General features: G+C 43.5%; 1 protein-coding gene across 1 annotated transcript in view; it reads right to left on the reverse strand.

Annotated features, from left to right (window-relative positions):
* Positions 1–1,251: 1,251 nt before the first annotated feature.
* Positions 1,252–23,376, reverse strand: part of LOC146203439 (uncharacterized) — a 34,186-nt gene continuing 12,061 nt past the window's right edge. The window contains exons 6-9 of the mRNA XM_084588775.1: positions 22,256–22,419; positions 11,873–11,989; positions 3,131–3,316; positions 1,252–1,357 (exon numbers count right to left, since the gene is read on the reverse strand). Coding sequence (XP_084444901.1) covers positions 1,280–1,357; positions 3,131–3,316; positions 11,873–11,989; positions 22,256–22,419 — 545 coding nt within the window. The 3' untranslated portion in view covers positions 1,252–1,279. The remainder of the gene's footprint in view (positions 1,358–3,130; positions 3,317–11,872; positions 11,990–22,255; positions 22,420–23,376) is intronic.

Below are 23,376 nucleotides of genomic sequence, written 5' to 3' on the forward strand. Positions count from 1 at the left end.
ATTTCAAATTTCCAGCCATCGAAAATTACGCTCTAATTATTCTAGTGGTAGACGTATGTGGTTATGAGATGTCCAAAAGGAAGGAAAATATATTTGCAAACCTCGATATCTGATATCTGGAGTACCTGAACTGAGACGGCGGAAGTAAAGTGTAGTGAGGAAGTGGTAGAAGAAATCAAGGGGGTGAGCGACAGGGAGAAAGGACAGGGACTATTTTGACACTTGCACACCTTTCCGTGACGCTCTATCCGATGATGCCATCCTTCCGATAGACCAACTAGTGCCTATTTTATAGCTCCGACAAGGTCACGCCCACGCGAAACCCGCCTACATAGCCATACAATGCTTCAGTTCAGTTCAGTCGTGTCCGACTCTTCGTGACCATATGGATCATATCACGCCACGCTTTCCGGTCTCTATTTTCCTAACATCACATACCTTCATCTGCAGCGCCTCGAGGATGCCATCTAACCATCGCGTTCGCTGCCTACCCCTTCTCCGGCGACCCTCGACCTTTCCCAACATCAAATCTTTCTCCAGCGACTCCTCTCTTCTCATGATAACCAAAGTAGCTGAGCTTTAACTTTAGAATTTGACCCTCCAATGAGCAGTCAGGGTTTATGGTCGACAATATCGATGGATTAATAAATTTAAGATGGCATTTGTATTGCACGCTCGTAGCAATGGTCGAAGTGCCAGGTAATGCATGTAACCTGCTGTGGAGTGCAAAATAGCACTACAGTAGGCGGCGACGTCGCGCTTCAAAGAATAAAATCAAAACACCGGACAGGGGGCAGCATTAAAAGAAAATCCTGAACCTTCCTTTTTTTTTTTTTGACGTTATGGGGATAGTTAGGAGGAAGAGAAAGGCGCAGGTAACTAACTCTCTCGATGGGCACTTTAACTGTGCTGTTGAAAAAGACTGGCTTTGAAGAAAAAAAGATAAGGCAGAGTAACTGTCTTACTTCACGGTGGACATCTCAAACGCGTTGCGAGGGGAGGAAGGAAGGTGGGAGTGAAACAAGACGCAGAAAGAGGTGCTGTAATGGAGGGATTCCGATTAATTTGACCACTTCGGCCTCTTTAACACGCACTGACATCGCACAGCAAACTATCGTCATTTGCGTTTTGCCTGTATGCAAGCGTGACCGCTGGGGTTGTGACTTTATCCAGCGCCCTCGGGGCCGCAAGGAGAAACAAGGCATCCACCCAGGAAAAAAAAAATTGTACAGAATAACTTTTTGGCATGTGTGTAAACTTTACTTCACATGTATTGAAATTATTTTGGCTTGGTAAGTTCGTCGAGGAAGGGAGTGATCGCTTCGAACACCTTGTCAGGGTCTTCTTCGGCCGACACCTAGAAAGGTAAAAATGAAAGAAAGAGAAAAATAATGAAAGGGAGGCGTGGGTACTCGGAGCACCAGCACTTAACGGGCACAGATGTCTGCGAATCTGTCTTCCGTTGCTTGAAGACAGCGATGGAAGCAGTTGCCCTTTTAATTTTGCTTCGCTAAAGCGAGCATTCATTTATGGTCTAATTTTTAGCATGGAGTGGTCAACGTTCCAAAAATGTCGGCACTGATGGGAGGGGAGAGGGAATAGGCAGTTGACAAATTGACAATAAGTAAACATAGAATTGACGCTAAGAGCAAAGAGGCCACTCGTTTATTTTTACTATATATATATATAACGTTGTTTGAGCACAAATCAGCCTACACAGGCCTAAATAATGCTCCTTTAGACGAAGGCTGGTAGAGGTGCCTTATCCAAAGGCTGGAGAATTCCGTAAAATCCAGAAAGCATGGCAACTCTGCGCGAGTCTTGACTCACACTTGAGAATGGCGCAAGAATAACATATATAGAGCTCACGTGGTTACGACTACTCACGGTTATTCTCGCTGCTCACAAGCCGTTTTGTACAGGGACAAGTGAATTGATTGTGCTGCAATCCTTACTTGGGATTTTTGAAGCATTCTGAAGCTATAAAGTGTTCTCGTCTGTGGCGCTTGATCCATGACAGAACGTTTCCAGCGCAGATGGTAGCTATCGCATTGGTTTTGGTTTGGTTTGTGGGGTTTAACGTCCCAAAGCGACTCAGGCTATGAGAGACGCCATAATGGAGGACTCCGGAAATTTCGGCCACCTGGGGTTCTTTAACGTGCTCTGACATCGCACAGCACACGGACGCCACTCCAGCTATCGCATTGGGAGTGACCAAAACAATCCACTTTATGAGCAGAAATGAGCGGAAAGTAAGTATTTTAATGAATATTTGTCAAATCGCCGCACCTAGCGGGCTCTTGTGAAAGCTCTGACAAAACTGGATATCACGCCACAACCACCCCCATCGCGGCCGGTCGCACCTGTTAATTTTTCCCTTTCCCACGTGGCACTCGGAAAGCGCAGGGACGGAAGTGCATTCTTTTTTTTTTCTTTTTCTTTTTTTGCTGCTCGTGTTCCTGCGCACAATTCATCCTTCCCTCCCTGCGTGCCAACAACGCGTCCCCCTCGACCTCCTCGTGTGCAGCATTCCACATTTCGCAGCATTGTGCACGGCGCGATGCGGGGTAACCGACACTGCGTGTAGCCGGTCAACCAACTTCAGGTGCGGGGGTGGCGGCGGCGGGACTCTAGGGGCGGGCTCGCGGGGCTATGACGTTGCTGAGAGTAGTTGTGACGTCGCACCCGCCGGCTCACAGTCGGGAGTGCGCTACCTCTGACCCGGCGACCGCTCAGAAAACGTTAAAAATACAGCCATCCGCTCAAAACTAACCCGAATTATGTGTCTGTTAGTGTAATCGTGTCTTAAGAATGCGATTGTGGTGCTTTCTCAATATTATTGGATATTTGCTCAGTATACCTTTAAGTAACATTCAATTCGTTCGAAAGACCACTCAACCTTGCCATCTCTTTCGCATTGAACATTTCTGACAGGGAAAGCAACAACTTCAACAATGGCACGAAATGAAGGTTATAGGGGGTCGGGAAATCCACCAACAGGACCTTTGCTGACGAGGAGGTGGAATAGTACTCCAACTGCTCTATTGCTCACACAGTACGACAAAGTCAATGGTAGGGGTTCACTTGAGCAGCATTTCGGATGCAATCGCATAATGTGCGCCTTCATTACCTTGTGCACTACGCTCTTGTATTTCTCGAGAACGGGCTCGGACTCTTCGTGGAAAAGCTTGATGCGTTTTATGATGGTCTCCTCGTTGTCATCCACGCGGCCGCTCGTCTCGCCACGCTTCAGGAGCCGCTGCTTCATGGTGTCGTCGTTTACATCGAAGAAGATTATGTTCGTGCATTTGCACACCTGCGTTACATTTGGAAAGCATTCGATCGAGAATCATGAAGAGCCCGAGGTACCACAACGGAGTAACAACACGAGGGACTGCAAACAAAACTCAAATAGGAGCATAAATGGTTGACGTCGCATTTTGTACTCCTTACTGCGAAATTATGAAACTCCTTATAGGAAGTATAGGTGAGGACATCCCATTTATTACTACGGTCACAAAATTAAGAAGTAATTGACATTGAGTAGTGACATGATTATATTTCTTCTACAAACAGGAGTTTGTCGGAATGAATACTCCTCGAAACCTTAAAGGGTTTTAAAAGCTTCCTCAGCGTCTTGGCGATCAGCCGTCGCTTGGCGGCAGCTCACTTTTCGCCGCGCTAGCAGATAACGTCCTCATCGCTGCTGGCTCGCTTGTCGCATCTGCTTGTGTTTTTTCACGCGTGCTTACCGTCATACAAGACAACGGGTCACCGAAGATACTGGAAAATGCTGCACAGACTTCTCTGAAGACGCCAGCGAGTTCAAGGAACGCTTCGTGCTGCTTCTCCGGCGCCGCCGACCCGCGAGAGGCCGAGCCTTCACAGAGCCAACATGGCAGAGTGCGACGCATCGGTATTCATGATCCCTGCCACAACCTGCTCTTCGACCATTTTTTGTTTGTTTGTGTGCGTGCTTGCTGTGATACAAATACCTTGTTCCATCGACCTGTGCAACGAAGTGCTCAAAGAAACTGTGTTGAAGCAACGCCTGAAGATATGTAGTCTGCGTAACATACAAGTGTTCACTGCTGCCGCTTCGACGGGTTAAAATGGCTATGAGCGGGTGATGCATGTTTCCTCGGTGCCGATCGCCCCTCGTTCGTTCACTGTTACTTTACGTGCAGCGGCCGAGATAACCAGCATAACCAGCATTTTCTTTGACTGAAAAGTCAATGAAAATGTTCGTTATGCTGGTTAGGACATTGACGCATATGCAATTATGCCAGTTCTTATTCACTGTTCAGCGACAGGCTGCGATCTCCACAAGGAATATGGGGGTGCCGAGATCACAATGGGTTTGTCGTCGCCTGTGGTCTAGCGGTCCCTAAAGTGCCTTGGACGCTTATTTTTACTTTTCATAGAAGGAATTCAATGGCAGTAAAGTGATGCGTTATTCGTCCGGCTGTGTGTATCAACAGTTCTCCTGGGAAGTAAACTTCCTCATTATTATTTATGCCCTGCTGATACGGCAACGCTGTCCAGGCTGTGGTCGAGGTGAAAATTCGGGAACCTTTTGGGCCTCGTGTATTTTGATAAACGCAACAAGGAAAGTATTACCTATATTAATGGGTGCCAAAGTCTGGGCTAAAATGTTCTGTAGCAACAAAATCATTCATTGAAGTTAGTGTCTGAAATTCCATCGATTCATTCACTCTGGAACAAAGCTCTAAAATTAGGCTTTTGTGGAAGTGCTGCATTTAAATGAGCACCTTAATGAAGTGAACAATACTCCTTTGGCATCCTGAATGCCATATTATAGCAGTAAAAATTACTCCTAAACTACTTCAAAGGGAGGAGCCGAAATACTCCTCAAATTAGTATCTAACAGTGCTATTAGATACCACGATAACTCCTTAGTGACCCGACATATAGTTGCCCATCAAATATATGGCAGATCTTCTGTCTCCTTGCATAACGTATATCTTTAAGGTGGCGGTTCCACGGTCACCATCTTGGAAGTAGTTCAGATTCTGCCACCAGGCTACGCCACTAATCCATGATTAAGAAATTGAGTACCCAGCCTTCTTGACCTGCGCTGCCTGAAGGCTTTTCTTTTGTTGATGAGCGGGCTTTCAAAGATTAATGTGGCTCCGCAGCGGCGTCCAGGCAGAGAAGGGGAGGGCATTTGTCCCCGTCCTGCGCAGCATAGGCTGCCTCATTCAACTCCCTCTTCATCCCACCGCACCCCTACTTCGAACAATACTCGCTGCGACCACCGAACAAGAGCCTTCCCTACTACTGCCTATACTTCGGCTCACAAGATGTTTGCAGCACTGCGAAAGGCAGAGGTACCCCGGTACAATCAGGATCACGCGCACTACAATAGGCAATTGCGCTCCTACGCGCCTCTCGCCCCCCAGATTGGCGGGGTGACAGTAGGAGCACAATTCTATAGTGTGCAGGGGCCATAGGCACTTAAGAGCACAATTGCAAGGGCTCCTCTGCCTTTCGCAGTGCTGCAGATATCTTGTGACACGAAGTATAGTTTCTGCTGTAGAGCCACGAACTCGATTGCTCCTCCCCGCCGAGCGTGAGGGGGTTGGACTGGACTTCAGTAGTCTAGCTTGACTGAATAAAAATAAAACAGGGTGTCAACATGATTGAGCAGAGCAATTTTAGTACCAGTGGAAAGGAAAAGCGAATGGCATATATTTCTGCAGGCTTCCTCAATGAACCTTAGTTGAAGTCGGCGCCTGTCTTGTGTTCTTTTGATCCTCGTCTTTAGCGCTGTGCAAACAAGTGATCATTAGGCGGCTTTAGAATACGGCGACCCCATCTGTAAGGCGGATAGAATAATAGCGGGGCGCAGGTGCGCAGGTCCAGTGTAATTATCGCACCCCTCGCCTGTTCATCACAGCACTCGGCGCGTGCGCTATGCGCGTGCGCTAAGAGGATCGAAATGATTTAGGAAATTATCGACCCATATCAATACTACCGATATTTTCAGAACCTTTGGAGAAAGTGATTTTAAGGCGATTAATGAATTGAGGAAAAAAACATAGCTTGTTATCTGATTCTCAATATGGCTTTCGTAAAGGTTTAGGGGCACAGTTCGCTTTACCAGAACAAAAAGAATATATCTTAAATCAGATTGAAAGCAGTAAGCTTATATTAGGGATATTACTTGATCTCTCTAAAGCGTTTGACTCAATTAATCATCACATCTTAATTAAGAAACTTCAACGCTATTATTTTCGTGGAAAAGTGTCTTCTCTTATACGCTCCTATTTAGAAAACCGCAGGCAAATCGTCGTCATAAACGGCCATTTCGCTAACTCATAACGCATCTTATCTGGTCTCATTGGGAACTTTTTCATTTAACGTGTATGCAAATGATATCGTAAAAATTGATACAATTAACCTCTGAATTTATCATGTACGCGGATGATACCAGCATATTACTAACAGGTAACACTGGCGATGAACTTGTCGATGCTGTAAATTTATTGTTGATGAAATTGGATCAGTGGGCGAGTAAGAATAACCTACAAATTAATGCAAATAAAAAAAAAAACTCTTCTGAGTAAAAACAAGCGCATAGCTATAGAAAACATTATCTATTTAAACACTATTCCTCTAGAAATTGCTTCCACTATTAAGACGTTAGGGGTTATTTTCCAGGATAATATGTCATGGGATGTCCACGTACACAGTTTGGTAATCAAGCTGGCTCAGGTAATAGGATTAGTATACCGCAATCGTAATATACTGCCACCAAAGTTCTCATGTTAATCTATAACGCCTTGTTTTTTTCTCGACTTAATTGTTGTGATTTAGTTTGGGCTGCAACAAGTTATGGTAATTTTCAGAAATTTCACAAATTACAGAAATGATATTTGAGAGTAATGAAAAATCTGCCTCTGAATTCACATACATATCACTCGTTCAAGAAATACAACATATTCCCTATTAGCAAATATTTTGATTATGTTCTCTGTGAGGCTTTCAAGTATGAAAAGGAAAATAATTCTTCACGTTTATATCATCTAGCCAGGTTACAAGAAAATACTGCTACACGCCAGACACGCCATACAGAGCTTTGGAAAGCGAGAACATTTAAAATAAGTCACCAAGATTGTTAAACAGATTAGATCGTGCATATCTTCAGTTTGAGAAGGTTACATTTAAAGAGCTTCGCAATTATTTTATTACAGAGTAAGAATCCCCACTGCCATTTGCATGTTTTCCTTGTATTTCTCGATCTATATCATTATTTCTTTGAATGTTGTTCAGATAAACAATGAGCACAATTTTATTTATCTATTATCTAATTCACCGCCATTTCATTGCTGTTTTGTTATTTAACCTATCTGAGTGACCTTTCGCCTGTATTTTTTCCCATTTTTTCTTTTTGTAAAACACTGCTTATGTTCACTAAATGACCAGAAAATGAAATCAGTGCTGCATTCTTGTTTAAAAACTTGCGTTTCTTTTATGCAGTTACTTGTATGCAGTTTCTTGGTTCCTGCAGTTTCTTTTGAAGTGATGTGCCATGCCTTGCTTTGTAGTGTACAGGAGGGCCGACGGCCTTGTCAAGTTGTCCTGTGTGGCAGCTTTTACTGCCGGTCTCCCGTGTCATGCCATGTGGCGCAAATAAGTCATCATCATCATCATCATCATCATCATCATCATCATCATCATCATCATCATTATTATTATTATTATTATTATTATTATTATTATTATTATTATTATTATTATTATTATTATTATTATTATTATTATTATTATTATTATCCGTCGAGAATAGTACATACGCTCCTTCACACAGCATGGCCTTCTTCGCAGTTGACCTAACATTACGGCAACGCTCCAAGAATTCTTGCCTGCAGCAGAACCTTTCTTTTTTTTTTCTTGTTACTGCGTACACAGTGTTTCATTAGGTGAAAGTTCCTGTGTGTGCCTGCGTAGCCGCGTAGTGAAGTCTCAGGCGCTGGGAGCAAACCGGGCGCTAGAATCGCCCTCCGGCGGTTGAAGAAACTATCGCTGGAGGCCGCCAGGCATATATCGATGGACCGGCGGGCATGGATGCACCATATGTTCTGTTTCACAAGCTGCTACGAAAGTATAAGGGCGATGGGATAATCAGAGTGGCGCGCACTTCATGGCCGTTCCTACACGCGCCTGTCGACCTCGACCTAAGAATTAAGTAGGAGCACATTCCTTCAGTGCGCACTATCCTGATGGGCTAGATCAGATCGCCCTTATATTTCGTAGTTCTGAAAACGGCTTGCGAGGCGAGTGCAGGGACGCTCCCTAACGGGAGACGGCAGGAAAGCAAAGGAAATTGGCGCAGAAAGCGAAAGCGAGTCATCGGCTATCCGGCCAGATACAACCCGGCGCACCAATTAAGTATACGGCGAAGTGTGTATGATACGAAATTGTAAAATCCAAAAAATCATTAGTGAGCAATGAAAGCAAGCAAAAACAAAGCGAAACTGGCGCACCTTTTAGATGATATGCGCCGAATAGAAAAAACATCATTAACAAAATTTCTGAGAACACTGCAGAGATGCGTAAGTTGAGCGTTGCTGTGTTGTCCGCAAGATGTGTCAGCGGGAATCCGCGAGTGACAGATACTACGCTTTTCCTTTCCTGTAAACGAATTGTAGAACGCCGGTGAAGTTTGATGCGTTCAACGGAATGCCGGTTGTGTTCGACAAGGGACGAGCGATGTACCGTGTGCAGCAGCAAGACTCAGGCTTTCGCATTTCGCCACTGCAGATTCTGCAGTTCTTTTGTAATTTTTCATACTGCAGTTGGTTGATTACCTCCCTAACCACGTTTTAACTATTCCCACCCATTTGTGCATGCAAATCACGTCCGTTCCCGCTCATTTACGTTCATACATTTCAAATGTCCCGCCACCGGAAGTTAGGCCTACGTCACCGGAAGTAGAGTACCACGTGACCTTATTTGGCCGTCGCCATTATCCTTCCTGGCTACTTAGACGTCTGATTGTCTTAAGTACCATTAATTACTCAACACACATTTACCAATTTTTCCCCAGCGAGATTTTTTCATCCTCTGTCTATAATGCAATCATCCTTTTTCTTATTTGTTTCTGAGTTTCACGATGCCCTGCATGCTATAACTGTAACGCCTCAGTTTCCAAACGCACCCATCCTCAGGTTTGGTGACTTCAATTTTCTGTCAATTACCTGGTCCGATCTCGCAGCTACAGCCTCGATGCAAACCATCGAAAGTCATTTTGTTCACACGTGCCTAACATTTGGATTGTCACAAATGGTCAATTCGCTAACTAGAAGTACCGCGGACGTTTCTAACATACTTGATATCATATTACCATCACATCCCGACAATCTCTCTTCCCTCAGCTACTTTGACGCCGTCAGCAGCAGCATGGTAATCCACGGAACATCAAACGTCAGAACGTTAGCACTAAAACAATATCTTTATGCGATAAAGGTGTTTACATATTTATGACACTGCGCTCAGACAAATCTGCGACATATTCCTTTCCGAGTTTAAAGAAGGATCAGTTGAAGTAAACTGGTCAATGTTAAAAAATAAAATGCAGTACCTAATAAAAAAAGTACATACCTATAAAGAAAATGCGCAACGATTAATAATCCAAAACATTCACATACACGCGTGTCCTTAACTAACGAGTCAGGCATTCCTTTATCTGATAGCGACATTGCTGAGGCCCTCAACCTTACATTCACTGCGGTCTTAACTCGAGAGTCTAACACAAACCTTCCTCCCTTCTCGCATTTCAACTCATCCGAACATGACGGACATCACGTTTACATCTCATGTGCATAGCAAAAATGAAAGATTCTTTGAAGCTCACATCATCTGCAGGCGTTGACGGTATCAACACAAAGGTTTTGAAAAACACTAAAGATATAACTAGCATAATTCTAACGCAAATTTTTCAGCATTCTTTATTATCTGGCATAGTCCCTCAAGACTGGAAAGTGGGCAAGGTCGTTCCAGTTCCTAAGAAGGACTCAGGTAACACTTTTTGCCCCATTTCTCTCACAAGCGTATGTTCAAAAGTCACGGAACACGTTATTTACTCTCATGTCGTCAACTTCCTAACATCCATAAAATTTTGCCATCCCAATCATCACGGTTTTCAGAAAGGCCTTTCATGTGACACCCAACTTGCATTGTTTCTAAAGGACATTAGTTCCAACTTAGACCTTAATATTCCTACTGATGCACTCTTCTTAGATTTTGAAAAAGCGTTCGATAAGGTTCCTTGCAAGCGACTATTACTAAAACTGTCAAGAATTAACTTAAACGCATCTGTATTTAATTGGATCGAAGATTTTCTTACTAACTGCTCCCAGTTTGTTCTCGCTAACGATTACTCTTACAGCTTCACCGCTGTTCTCTCCAGTGTACCCCACAGTACCGTACTTAGTCCTATTCTTTTCCTTATATATATTAATGACCTACCCAGCTGCAGCTCTTCTAATGTTCGCCCTTTTGCCGACGACTGTGTTATTTACCGTCCCATACATAACCCCACTGATAATTTGGCTCTTGAGGCCGATCTGGCGAAAGTCGAGGAATGGTGTCGAAATCGGTTATTAACAAAACGGCCCCAATTATCTTCCACGGACTCGAGAATTATTATTTGCACAACTACTTACTAAACAGAACTACTATATTCTCGGTATCTCCTTCGAAATATTTACGTGTCACATCCAGGGTGATCTCGCATGGCATTCCCACATTACATCCATTACTAATGATGCTAACCGCACACTTGGCCTCCTTCGACGTAACCCAGCTCAGGCACCTTCTTCCGTAAAACATGTAGCTTTTGTAACTGTTGTAAGGCCAAAATTGGAGTACGCCTGCGCATTGTGGCACCCGCATCTTCAAAACCTGGTATCTACCATCGAATTAACCCAAAATCGTGCAGCTAGATTTGTCCTTGACTGTTCTCGCAATACTAGTGCGTAATCTACAAGCTAATGCCGATCTCCCAATCTAGTTTCATTCGAACGTAATCGTGATGACGAATTCTGGGGGCACGGAACTTTCGACACAGCTGCCATATAATGCATTAAGACGCATTCCGCGTGCGCATCATACCATCTGATCAGCGTCTGTAATTTTTATAGTGCATTGCGGAGCGCACGACTCTTCACGCTGATATCCTTAGAATTGCGACCGAGGACAGCTGTCGTAGTAACTTAGTGACAATTACGGGGTTAGTATTCAAGTAGATATATAGAGAGAGTGATAAATTGATACGAAAAGGTGTCTACCGAACCACTGCTGTATCGCGGGTTTAATAACAGTTATAACATTGTGACCCGAGAGCAGGCAGAGGGGATATTGCATACCTGAAGCTGAAGATAAAATAACGGGAAAGAGGCTACTTCAGAGAATTATTTATCTGGCTCAAAGAATTAGCTCTTCTCAGTCAGCTCTCCAACCCTGCAACCGGCTTTACCCGGTGGTTCAGGAAAATATACCAGTGGATTCCCGCAGTACAGATACGACTTTACTTTTCATATGCTTTTGTTTTCCTGCGTAAAGTATTGGTGGCCTGGAGAAGAGAAGGAATGAAGAAAAAGATGTCGCGCTTAATTTTAAAATTGGGGCACGTGCACAACATTGGCCTCAAGTTTCGCGTTAAACGATTGCCAGATGTCGAGTCCAATAAAGTCTGTTGCAGAGATTCGCGACGCCTCCATCAACTAGCGTGGAAAAAAAAAAAAGCGCCTTTCTATTGCGGAGAAACGGCTATTTACTATGGTCAGCCGTATGGAACGAGCGCGCAACTAGCGCGCATGGTTTCGGATGCCTCTGAAAATCTTACTTCTGTCTCGAACCGGTCTCCCTGTTCGGTATTTCGGGGGTAACCATCGATGAGGAATCCTTTGGTTTTCTCTAGGTCCTTTTTGATGGCTTCCTTCAGCAGTTGCAGCACAATGTCCTGAGGAAAAAGAAGTAGAACGCACAGCGTTTAGTGGAAAACTGTAAGCCGATAACTAGATAGGCATCGGCACGAGAGTCCGCACAGGCGCACAAGGAAGACGAGAAGCGTACCTTTCCTATGCGAAATATTAATACATTGTTCTCATTCTCCTTAAACTCCTCTTAAACCTTGCGAATTAATGTTGGAATAAAGCTGCCCTATAGCCTTAATTATTCAGTTAAAACAATGTAAATGCAACTTTCTCTGAAATAGTAAAATAACCTTGCAAGAGCATGCAGGCCCGCCAGAGATAAAGGCCTGCAAAGTAGGTAAAATTTTGTTTCCTGGGCTGTTTTTGAGAAAGTTTATAAAAACGTCCACATTACGCAAAAAAAAAAAAAAGAAGCGAAAATTAACTGAATACAAATAAAAACATGGATACATTTAGTCAGACAATTTTAGATAAATGTATTATATTTCGTGTAATTAATAACCAAAATCGACCAAAAAAGCAAAGAAGATAAGCGTGGCGCTCCACATCTTCGTCATTATTAATTCCCTGTGCCTCGAAAAAAGTGTTGGCAGCGAAATCAATTGCAGATATCTTCTTTCCAGTCATCGGGTAACAATATATAAAATTTTTAATTAAATTAAAATGTCGACCGACCATGCTTTGTTTGATCTTACGTGGAAACACCTCTACCCGAAGCTTATATCACAGACAAGCTTGTCCATATAGTTCGGATACCATAAATTTATATCATGGCGAAATCCATATGTTTTCCGCATGATGAGCAAATCTGTGTGGTTTCCACTAATAAGGCAATTCATATAGTTTTCATATGATACAGAGTCCGCATTCCAATAAGTTTGTATAAAAGGAACGTATTTGAAGCGTCTGCATTTATGATTTTTAGTAGGATATTTAAGGGTGTCCCGTGCATCTGGGCAGTAAGCAGAATTTTCGAACAAAATAATGGGGCGTTGCGCCCTATATGCATAGCAGGCAGTCTCAGACTTATTGCAAAGTATTGCTAGTATAAAATCATATTTACTGAAGGAACAGTTGGAAAAGGACTCAATGTTGGAAATTTATTTGTAACGTTGTTTTGCAGTTCTGATATATACATGATATTTAAAATTCGCTATTCTTCAAGGCACGGCTCGAATATTAAAACAATTCTCCCGCTATGGCATATAACTTTCGTTGATAATATTAAACATTACGATAAGATTTGGCTTTGACGTAATTTTTACTTTAAATATACGTATACCGTTTGTGAAAGAGAATAACGATGTTTTTTATTTTAGTATGAACATGGCGCTACCTCAACTGTTACCTCAACGCCATGGTTCACCGTTGCCCTAAAATGGTTACTGAATAAGAAGCGGCTTTTTCGGCCCGCTAAACGCACAAACATACCTGCTCGTTGGTGCGCATATCGTAATGCCTTGTCTTATCGCTCTGCTGTTAAGAAAGCCAAGTTTACTTTCCTCAATAACAAGCTTCCGTCACTTCTCTCGACAAAGCCGGCAACGTTTTGGAATGTTATAAAAAATATCAGATTAGACTTCATATCTCTTAAAGATCGGAATGGTGAAGTCATGAACCGCGAAGAATGCTGCACCATGTTAAATAACGCGTCTGCGTCATCTTTTTCGTATCCACCTTCAGGTGGGGATGCCCTTCGTACCTAAACGTGATTTCTTTCTAATGGAACCTGTCATTATTGATTCAGTGGGAGTTATAGATTTAATTCGGAAATTGGAATTGTGTTCGTGCTGCGGCGTTGATGAAATCAACTCGAATTTTCTGAAAAACACTGAAGTGTATTCATCTGTCACTCTGGTCACAAATTTTCACCCAATCTCTTATGTCTTCATCACTGCCGTTAGAATGGAAAGTGGGCAAGGTGGTTCCGATTTTGAAATCAGGTAACCAACAATCTGCTCTTAACTATAGGCTGATATCTTTAACATCCATTTCTTGCAAATTCCTTGAACATCTGATTTACTCATGTCTCGTGTCAATTCTCGAAAGCAACTCTTTCTTTAGTCCGTTCCAGCATGGTTTCTGTAAATAGTTTTCCTGCGAAACGCAACTTCCGCCTTTCACAGTACTGCCTCCGCATTAGACTACGGATCTTTTAATGAATGCGTATTTTTGGACTTTGCCAAGGAATTTGATAAAGTTCCGCATCAACTACTTCTCCTTAAAATTGGCCCATTAAATATAGATCGCAACATTCTTAGGTGGATCGAATGCTTCCTGACTAACCGCTTTCAGTTTGTCTTAGCCAATTATTGTACTTCACCTCTTTGTACTGCCCCAAGGCTCTGTTGTAGGTCCTTTATTATTTCTTATCTATATTATTAACCTTCCTAATGGTATTATATCCTTTATTAAATTATTTGCAGACAATTGTGTTCTTTATCGCGAAATAACAAGTCCACATGATTGTCATATCCTTTAATCTGACCTCAACGGTATCTTCAACTGAGGTGATAAATGGTTAATGACTTATTTAATGTAAGGTAATGTAAGGTTAATGTAAGAGCATGAGAATCTTGCGTCATTCTAATACCCCTGATTGTTCCGTATACTCTGTTAACAGCGATAAATTGGAACATACTTATCGACTCATTATTGCAGTGCTAACCGTACTCTTGGCTGTTTTCGCCTTAACTTCGCTCAAGCAGATGTATCAAACTCTGGTAAGGTCTAAACTGGAATATGCATGGGCAATATGGGATCCTGCTCAACATACGCTAATTGACCTCATTGAATCTGTACAGAACCGCTCCGCTCGTTTATCACCTCCAACTACCATCGTATAGCTATAGTGTCTCCTTCATAAAATCAAATCTCGGACTTCCGGATTTACTTTCCCGCAGAGAAATTTCTCACCTGTCTGTTTCATAAAACTTTCTTCCATTGTCGGCCACTAAAAAGTGAACTTCTTTTGCGCCTTCATACGTATAATCTCGCATTGATGCCCGGCTTAAGGTCGCCATACCCCGCTGCCGCAATAACGTTCAACTCATTTTTACCGAAAACCTGCACGGAATGGAATCGCCTTCCCCCCTCCATTGCCTCCTATTGCCATTGCCTGGTGCGTCCATTGATGGACGCACCATCCTTCAAGGCCTAGCTATAATTGACTACCTTTTGTAAATGCAGCATTGTTATTGTTAACTCATCTGCACTTTGTACTTTTGTATATGTTTTCTCTTTTTTTGCGTTGTACCCCCCCCCCCCCCCCTCTTTGACGCCTTTGGGCCCTGAAGGTATTGAAATAAATAAATAAATAAATAAATAAATAAATAAATAAATAAATAAATAAATAAATAAATAAATAAATAAATAAATAAATAAATAAATAAACAAATAAATAAATAAATAAATAAGACAATTTTCTAGCGCAACTTTCAAGGGACGCTTAAATGAAATGATACGTTAAGTTAGACTGATAGCTTAGCCTCATGCGGTGACAGCAAAATGTGTTACTTTTACCGAAAACATTGTTTTTATAATATGGAAAACTGCGCAAAAGAAAAGTACCCGTGGCGCCTTCACTGGCGGATTGCCGCAGGCGCCATGAGGGATGTGAATATGAGAGCTTTCAAGTGACGCTGTTTCGGCGTCTTCTGTTTATCGAAATATGAGGAAAACAGAGCGGCGTGCGGGTGGAAGCATGCGCAGTTTCATATTTAAAACCGTGCTAAACAGGGGGCGAAGAGAGACGCTATATTCAAACAACAGCGCTGAATCCTTCAGTGAGTAGCAGTACACGAGGCAAGCTCAGAACCGCAAGTTCGACATTCAGGCTTTGTTATTTTTGCTAGGCTGATGGTGAAGCGGTTTCGCTCTCACTTGAGCACTTCGAACCGGCTACTGTGCGTGATAAAACTGCAAAGCTCAATAGCTTAACCAGATTTTTTTTAATTTCCTTTAATAAGCAATCAGGCAAACATGTATGTGCATCCATACATGCCATCAAGGTGCGAAGCGTGATGCGAACACATGGTCTTAGCCATGTTTATGGTCTGCAGAAAGGTGAATATGTTTTAAAGCACTGAGGCTCAAGAAAGCGAAGAGCTGGAAATTTCTGTGGACGGACAACTGTCAGATAAAAGCCAGAAAAACAACCACAAGCCATGTATATCGCATCTCTGACGAGTCTGATCTGGCGCTAACCTGCTAGTCATATAGATACACTTTTGGAGCGTTTGCATTGCCGACTAAAGAACAATGGCGTCCTATCTTACGACAAGTGAGCTGAACAGATTTCTTCAAAATCATTCCCCTTCTATAATACATTTTCACGCGCGTAGCATTCGCAAGCATTTTGATGACTTTGACAGTCTTTTTTTCATCATTGGATACCCGGTTTTCAATAATTGCTGTTTCGGAGACTTGGCTAAACGTCGATGATAAACATTTGTTATGTTTCCCTTCCTATGCATCGGAATACTCAAATCGGCAGTTGACTAACCATGGTGGTTCAGCTATATATATAAGGTCCAACATCTCATATAAACGCAGGCACGAGCTAAAAATCAGTGTCACTAACTGTGAATCTGTTTGGGTGGAACTTGCCAACAATTTTCTAAATACACACCAAAAAAACTTTATTCTTGGTTGCATCTATCACTCCCAATCTTCATCTGTCCCAGACTTCTGTACTGCTCTTGAACGTGTCATGACGTAACTGCCGAAACTAAGAACATCATAATTACAGGTGATATTATTATTAATATTTTTGATACCAGCTCCTCTGATACCGTGAATTATGCTACATGTTTTCAAAGTTTTGGTTTTGAATCCCTAATTACGCTGCCCACGCGTTGTGTCATTGGTGGTGGAGGTTCATTAATTGACCACGTGCTATCTAACCTAGCATTTCCACCAGACACCGGCATTCTGAACATTGACATTACTGATCACTACACAGTTTTCATGCGCTTCAATTCCCATCCTGAACACAGCGCCATCTCGTATACCAAAGTTGTGCTTGATAAAGAAAAGTTCGTCGCTGCGGTTACTAAGCAGATTGGTCTTCACTTATCTCGGCGAACGACACACAACAAGCCTTTTCGCGTTTCTTAACGCTCCTGATATCTTTCATTCATGCTAACTCCCAGAGACGTAAATGCAAGAAAGTTATTGCGTCACCCCAAAACCCATGGCTAACCGATAAACTCCTAAAGGCAATGCGCACGCGCGACAACCTTTACAAAAAGACAAAGAAAAAACCGTTTAATATTAAGCTTCGAGCTCGCTACAAAAGATTCTGCAATTGCCTATCCATGCAATTAAAGAATGCTAAAAGACGTTTTATTGAACAGCGAATTATCGAATGTGGTAGCAATACTAAAACAAAGTAATAAAGATGCACAACAGGTGCCGATAACGACTGTAACCCACGACAATGTTGTTTATTCTAGCCCTCGAGAAATTGCCGATGCTTTCTGTAATTACTTCTCGCATCATTACTCAGTGCCAGCACCCCATTACGAGTTCGGCACAAATCATCCACCTTATTCATTTTTCTTATTCCCAACAAGTCCTGACGAGGTTGTTTCCATCATTTCCTCTCTAAAAATAACCAGCGCAGGTCTCGGTGGTGTTCACCCTAGCTGTATAAAACTAATCGCTCAACCCATATCTCTTGTTCTTTCTAATATCACCAATAGCATGTTTAAGACCGGAATCTTTCCTCACGAACTAAAGCACGGCAGAATCACTCTGGTGTTTAAGAAAGGTGACCGCTCCTTGATAACAAATTATAGACCAATCTGTGTACTCCCCTTTTTCAGCAAAGTAATTGAAAAGTTAATTGAAAAACGCTTGACCAAATATTTCGATAAATTTATTCTTCTTTCTTCTTTTCAGTATGTATTTCGCCCAGGCTACTCTACTGACCTAGCAATTTTATATTTAACAGATAAACTTAAAAAGGAAATAGACGCAGGAAAGTGCGCTGGTGCAGTATTTATACACCTCACTAAAGCATTCGATTCTATTAACCACTCAATTCTCTTCATGAAACTAGAAGCGGTAGGAATAACAGGCCCACCATTGCAACTGATTAAAAATTTCTTAAAAGACCGCAGCCAGCTAGTAAGTATTTCAGGCATTTATTCCGATGAAAAAACTACTAATATAGGCGTACCACAAGGCTCAATACTAGGCCCATTTCGTTTTCTTGTCTATATTAATGACCTGCCTAACCGCCTGACTTCAAAATGCGTCTTATATGCCGATGATACTACAATCTTCAATTCAGACAAATTCGTATCGACTGTAGTTGGTAACCTTAACAAGGACCTTGCTCATATTTCAAACTGGTGTGAACTTAATATGCTTCCGATTAATCCTTAAAAAACTTCTTTCCTTTTATTCACCTCAAGCCAGATAACTATTGCATCATCACCGTGTATTCGAATTGGCCAGCATATAATTACACCAAGCGATTACTGCATCTACTTGGGCGTGAAGTTAGATTCATATTTAAAATTTCATCTGCATATTGCCCACGTCAAAACTAAACTAGCATATGGCATACGACTACTAATCAGAGCACGAGCTTTCTTTTCACATTCTACACTGATGTCTTTGTATTATGCATTCATACATTCCCACATCACCTACGCCATTGTAGCCTGGAGAGACACTTATAACACGCATTTAATTTTTCTACAAACGATTCAAAATCGGGCACTTAGAATAATTACTTACACCTTCAATGACTCTGGCGCTAAGCATTTACTTCGTAATCATGGAATCCTGGCAGTCACTGAACTCGGTAAATACAACCTATGCACATTCTTCTACAAGTTACTAAACGACGAACTTCCAGTATCACTTATCCCACAAATTTCACTAATAAATTATAACAAAAAGTGATTCGCAAGAAACAAAAATTTATCACTACCTAGAGTACGAACAAATGATGGGAAACAAACTTTTCATTTTTCTGCTATCATGGTCTGGAACGCGTTACCATCCATCGTCAAATCTCTTAACAAAAACAGATTTGCATCCGAAGTTAAACAGTTCTTTTTAACAACAGAAAACTGATACTGAATAATGACTATGTTATCAGCTTTGCGTGGTATGTATTTTTATGTGGTTTAACATGTTTAAAGTCTGTACTGTCATGCCTTTTTATGCATATATTTTATCACCGTTTGATTTGGTGTTTAACTTGCTTGCTCAGTGTGTTTTTTGTTGCAAAATAATGTTATTTTTATTATGAACTTATTTACTGTCTACGTTCAATTTATCTTACTGTGAATTATTGCTGTCTTGTATATTAATCTTTATCTGTCATTTATCGGAGGTCCCGATACAGTCACTGACTCTGGGACCACCTTCTGTGTGCATAAGCTGGAATGTACTAAGCAGATATAATAAAATTGAATTGAAATAGCATGCTGAAAATTGTCTGAAGAGTGCCATGCGCATGTAGCATCACCTCTTGTCTGCCTTGTTAAAAAAAAAAAATCCCAGCGCAGATCATAACGCATGCAGTAGGCAAGGCATGCACCGGGCAAGACAGGATTTTCCGCTACAAAAATATCCTATCATCTGATGCGTATTCGTCGATATTGTGGGCGTATTCCTTGCGGACAGATAGCTGAAAGACGGCAGACTTAGTTGGGCTTACCGTACCCTGATTCCTTCCCGTTTACAAATTACAGGAAACAATTCGCCAACGCAGAAATGGTGTTGATGGCAAAAGAGTAAACCACAAGGGTTGCTCGATATCTACTACGTAGTCAGTAAACAAACGCGCGCAAACCGACATCAAGCTTTACCATCTCCATTGATCGAAAGACCCGTCGACGTCGTACCTGCTTTCACGATACCGTCGGCGGCAGCACGACGACAGCGGGCGCATGCGGAAAGGGAAAGATCTGGCTCTTCCAAACATGCGCGCAAAGGGAGTAGTGGCGACAATGTAAGGTCCGCGCGCTCGATCGCGCCTAAGGATACCCTGGATACCCTTGACCAAAGGGGTGAAGCATGGCGAGGAGGTTGTGCTACACTCGTTTAGCGCCATTATGGTACTGCCATGGTTGTCTGTACTCATTAGTGAGGTTTTTGCTAATAAAATTAGCTGACTATTTTCACTTTACTCGCATAAAAGACTGATACTGAATAATGACTATGTTATCAGCTTTGCGTGGTATGTATTTTTATGTGGTTTAACATGTTTAAAGTCTGTACTGTCATGCCTTTTTATGCATATATTTTATTACCGTTTGGTTTGGTGTTTAACTTGCTTGCTCAGTGTGTTTTTTGTTACACAAGTAAACCTATACAACATTAAAATAAGAAAAAAAGTTTTGACACTGCATTCGCGGTTGCGACGGCTGAAGTTTGGTTCGAAGCATTCTCAGTACATGAGTGTTGCGCCTCGATGAACGAGCTTTGCGAGAGGATTACTGCGTGTGAGTGCTTGCATAAGCACGGGTTCGTTCGCCTCTGAGGGGAGCGGACGTGCGTTCCGTTCTATGCCGACTCGGCGCGTTTCGCCTCGCGTCAGTCGCCTTTCAGCTCTCGGTGGGAGCGGGTATGTGCGGCGCTCGCTTCGGCGAGCACGCGCGCGCCCGCTCTCGCCGAGCGCTCGCTCGCCCTGCTCGCCCCGTCGCGACCTTCAGTCCTCCTGCGCTCCGGCGATTACCGGCGCAATTCCCCGGTCCTTCTTGGTCCATCCTCGCTGGTCTCATCCAGCCCTCCAGCCGAAGCGGAGCCCGGATCCGCCTCACAGCCCAACCCCCGACCCTTGGGCGTGCGAGTGTGTCCCGTGCTGCAGGGGATGCCAGGTCTCGCCCTGCCAGCACACCCTCCTCCCTTGAGGAGCTTTCCAGTGCGGCCCCCTTTGACCTTGGTCTTCGCCTGCGGCGCACCGACGTCGCCCGAGGCGAGCCCCAGTGCTGGTCCGGACTCGTGGCTCTCCGCCTAGGCTCCCTGCTGCTCCTTCGGGGGCGCAGTCCTGCTGGCCCATGCCAGATTCCCGCTGACCGCAAGGTTCGTGGGCCTCGACGCATCCAGCGTCGCCTGCCGCTTCTGCGGCCCTCCCTGCTGCTTCGGCAGCAACCCCGGGAACCTCGTGCTCTCGGGCCTCGACGCGCCGCCCTATACCCGGCGGTTCTTCCAGCGTTCCCTGCCGCGCCTCAGCTTCGGCTTAGTTACCACTGCGGTCCCTTCCGCTGCCTGCAGGATATCCCCAGTGACAGTGTCCCGTGTGCTTCCCGCTCACGGTCCTCGGAGTGCCATCTTCCCATATGACCCCTACCAGCCGCGCCGCTGCCACGGTAGCGGTTTCCCAGCGGTCACCCCAACTGCCACCCGGACTTTCCGACGTGAAAGCGTACTGCAGATCCTCTGCAGTCATCCCGGCGTCTTGATCTCTAATCGGACCAGGACGCTTGCCGAGCAGCATGCTGCTCGCACCTAAGCCGACCCTGCACTGGGCTCCGACTTGCCGGTAGCGGTTGCGCTTGTGTTGTGTGTTACCCGTGGAGCACCCAGGATAGCCCTCTGTGTTCTGCGGACCTCCTCGCTGTGCTTCCGTGCTTCGGCCCCTGACTCTGCGGACTATTGCTCTGCCAGGACATACAAAGGCACTTTTGGACTGGCTGCTGTCGCGTGCTGAGCCGAATGTAACATCTGCGGCCGTCCTCAACAATAAGCATTCAATTCGACTTAGGACGAAATATGGATCTGCGCAGCGCCTATGGAATAATTAGTGCAGGTGTCAAGCAATACTTATTTGAGACATGGGGACCGAAACGTTTGGTTTCATCAGTGGGTGACGCAATGTTAATAGCTGTTTTCCATCAATGTGACAAGGGAGGGCGTCTGGACCAGCTTCCATTTTGGCGCCTTGAAGGAATCACAGGTCCCTGTCGTAAGGCGCGAGGAGTGTACAGATTGTTCCACCAAATCACGTGGCTAAGGAAGCGGCACTCAACCATTATCCCCTTCACTACTACTTGTTTCTTTAGTGGCGACTAGCTAACTTTAACAACCGATGATTTGGCTTAAGGTCTTAATGTCCTAAAGCACCTCAGACTATGAGGGACGCCGTAGCGGAGGGCTACAGGAATTTCGACCCACAGCCTCGTGTCGTAATGGTCGTTCCTTTCTCCTGACGTCAATTGTCGACGTGTAACCGACCAATTTGTAGAGAATGTTTAAAAACTTTATAGTGATATAGCCCCTAAGTGGGCTCAAAGAGGTCTTATCTTCTGCACGCTAGGCGTTCGTACCAGTGGGACGAGCTCTCCCTTCTTCATGATCTCGTCCATCTCTTTGCCCCGACTGCTGCCGGATTGCACCTCCGCCCGTAGCAGGTCGCCAGAAGAGATGTGAGTGAAGCCATACTTCTGCGCTATCTTGTCGCACTGGGTACCCTTGCCGGATCCGGGGCCGCCTGAACGCAGGAGGAGGCAGTTCCTCATTCAGCAGAGAGCTTTAGAATTGAACACTAGCGCTTCAGGTTCACACACTCATTATCCGCCTTTCAAATGCTATAGCATTATATGGCGGCACGTGCGGAGTATTGCACTTCTTATGGCACCGCCAATATTATATCACAATCACATACGCATTAGAACATACCTGAATAAGTACTGAAGTGTCATGTTTTTCGTTTTTAATGTATAAATGTTATCTTAGTTCAGTGTTTTATTAAATTTGCATACTAGCTCGCTGAATTTACTTATGATATTTTATAGTTGAGAAATAACACTCATCGTGTTTCCTTTGTACGTCCGTGTACCATTTTTTTTTTGCGCTGATTTTGGTATTACTGAACATATGTCATTTATGTGACCTTGGTCAAACTGAAACCATTTTTTTTATCCTTTTCAAAAAACGCGTTCGACCCTATTTTCCCATGCTCTTCATCTTCTAAAATTTGCATGCCTTGGAATTTCAGCAGAACTTGCTCTCATGGTTAGACCACTTCCTCAAAGGGCGCCAACAGCTCACCTACGTCAATTACAGTCGCTTACCTCTTAACAACGTAAAAAGAATATCGAGGGACTTTAGCGACTAAAATAGTGAAATGCGAAAGCCTGAGTGCCACATTCTGCTGCGCAACTGGCACTAATTAGCAATTAAGTAATTAAATTAATTAGTCATTATTAATTAAGTGATCTGTTATTGATTAAGTAGGTAATTGATTAATTTCTTATTGTGCGTCGATTAGTCAATGAATTACGTAATTAGTAAGTAATTAGTAATTGATCATTGATTGGCATTGGCCACATAAGGCACGCATTCGCACATACTGTGGTGGTGCTCCTGACTACGTGCCTGTGCGTCGCTCACATTTAAGTATACTGCCTGAGGAACAGTGCAAGAAGCAATGTGCCAGTCTGGTTCT

The sequence above is a fragment of the Amblyomma maculatum genome, chromosome 1 (genome assembly GCF_055883805.1).
Source record: "Amblyomma maculatum isolate TAMU_Amacu chromosome 1, ASM5588380v1, whole genome shotgun sequence".
Lineage (NCBI taxonomy): Eukaryota > Metazoa > Arthropoda > Arachnida > Ixodida > Ixodidae > Amblyomma > Amblyomma maculatum.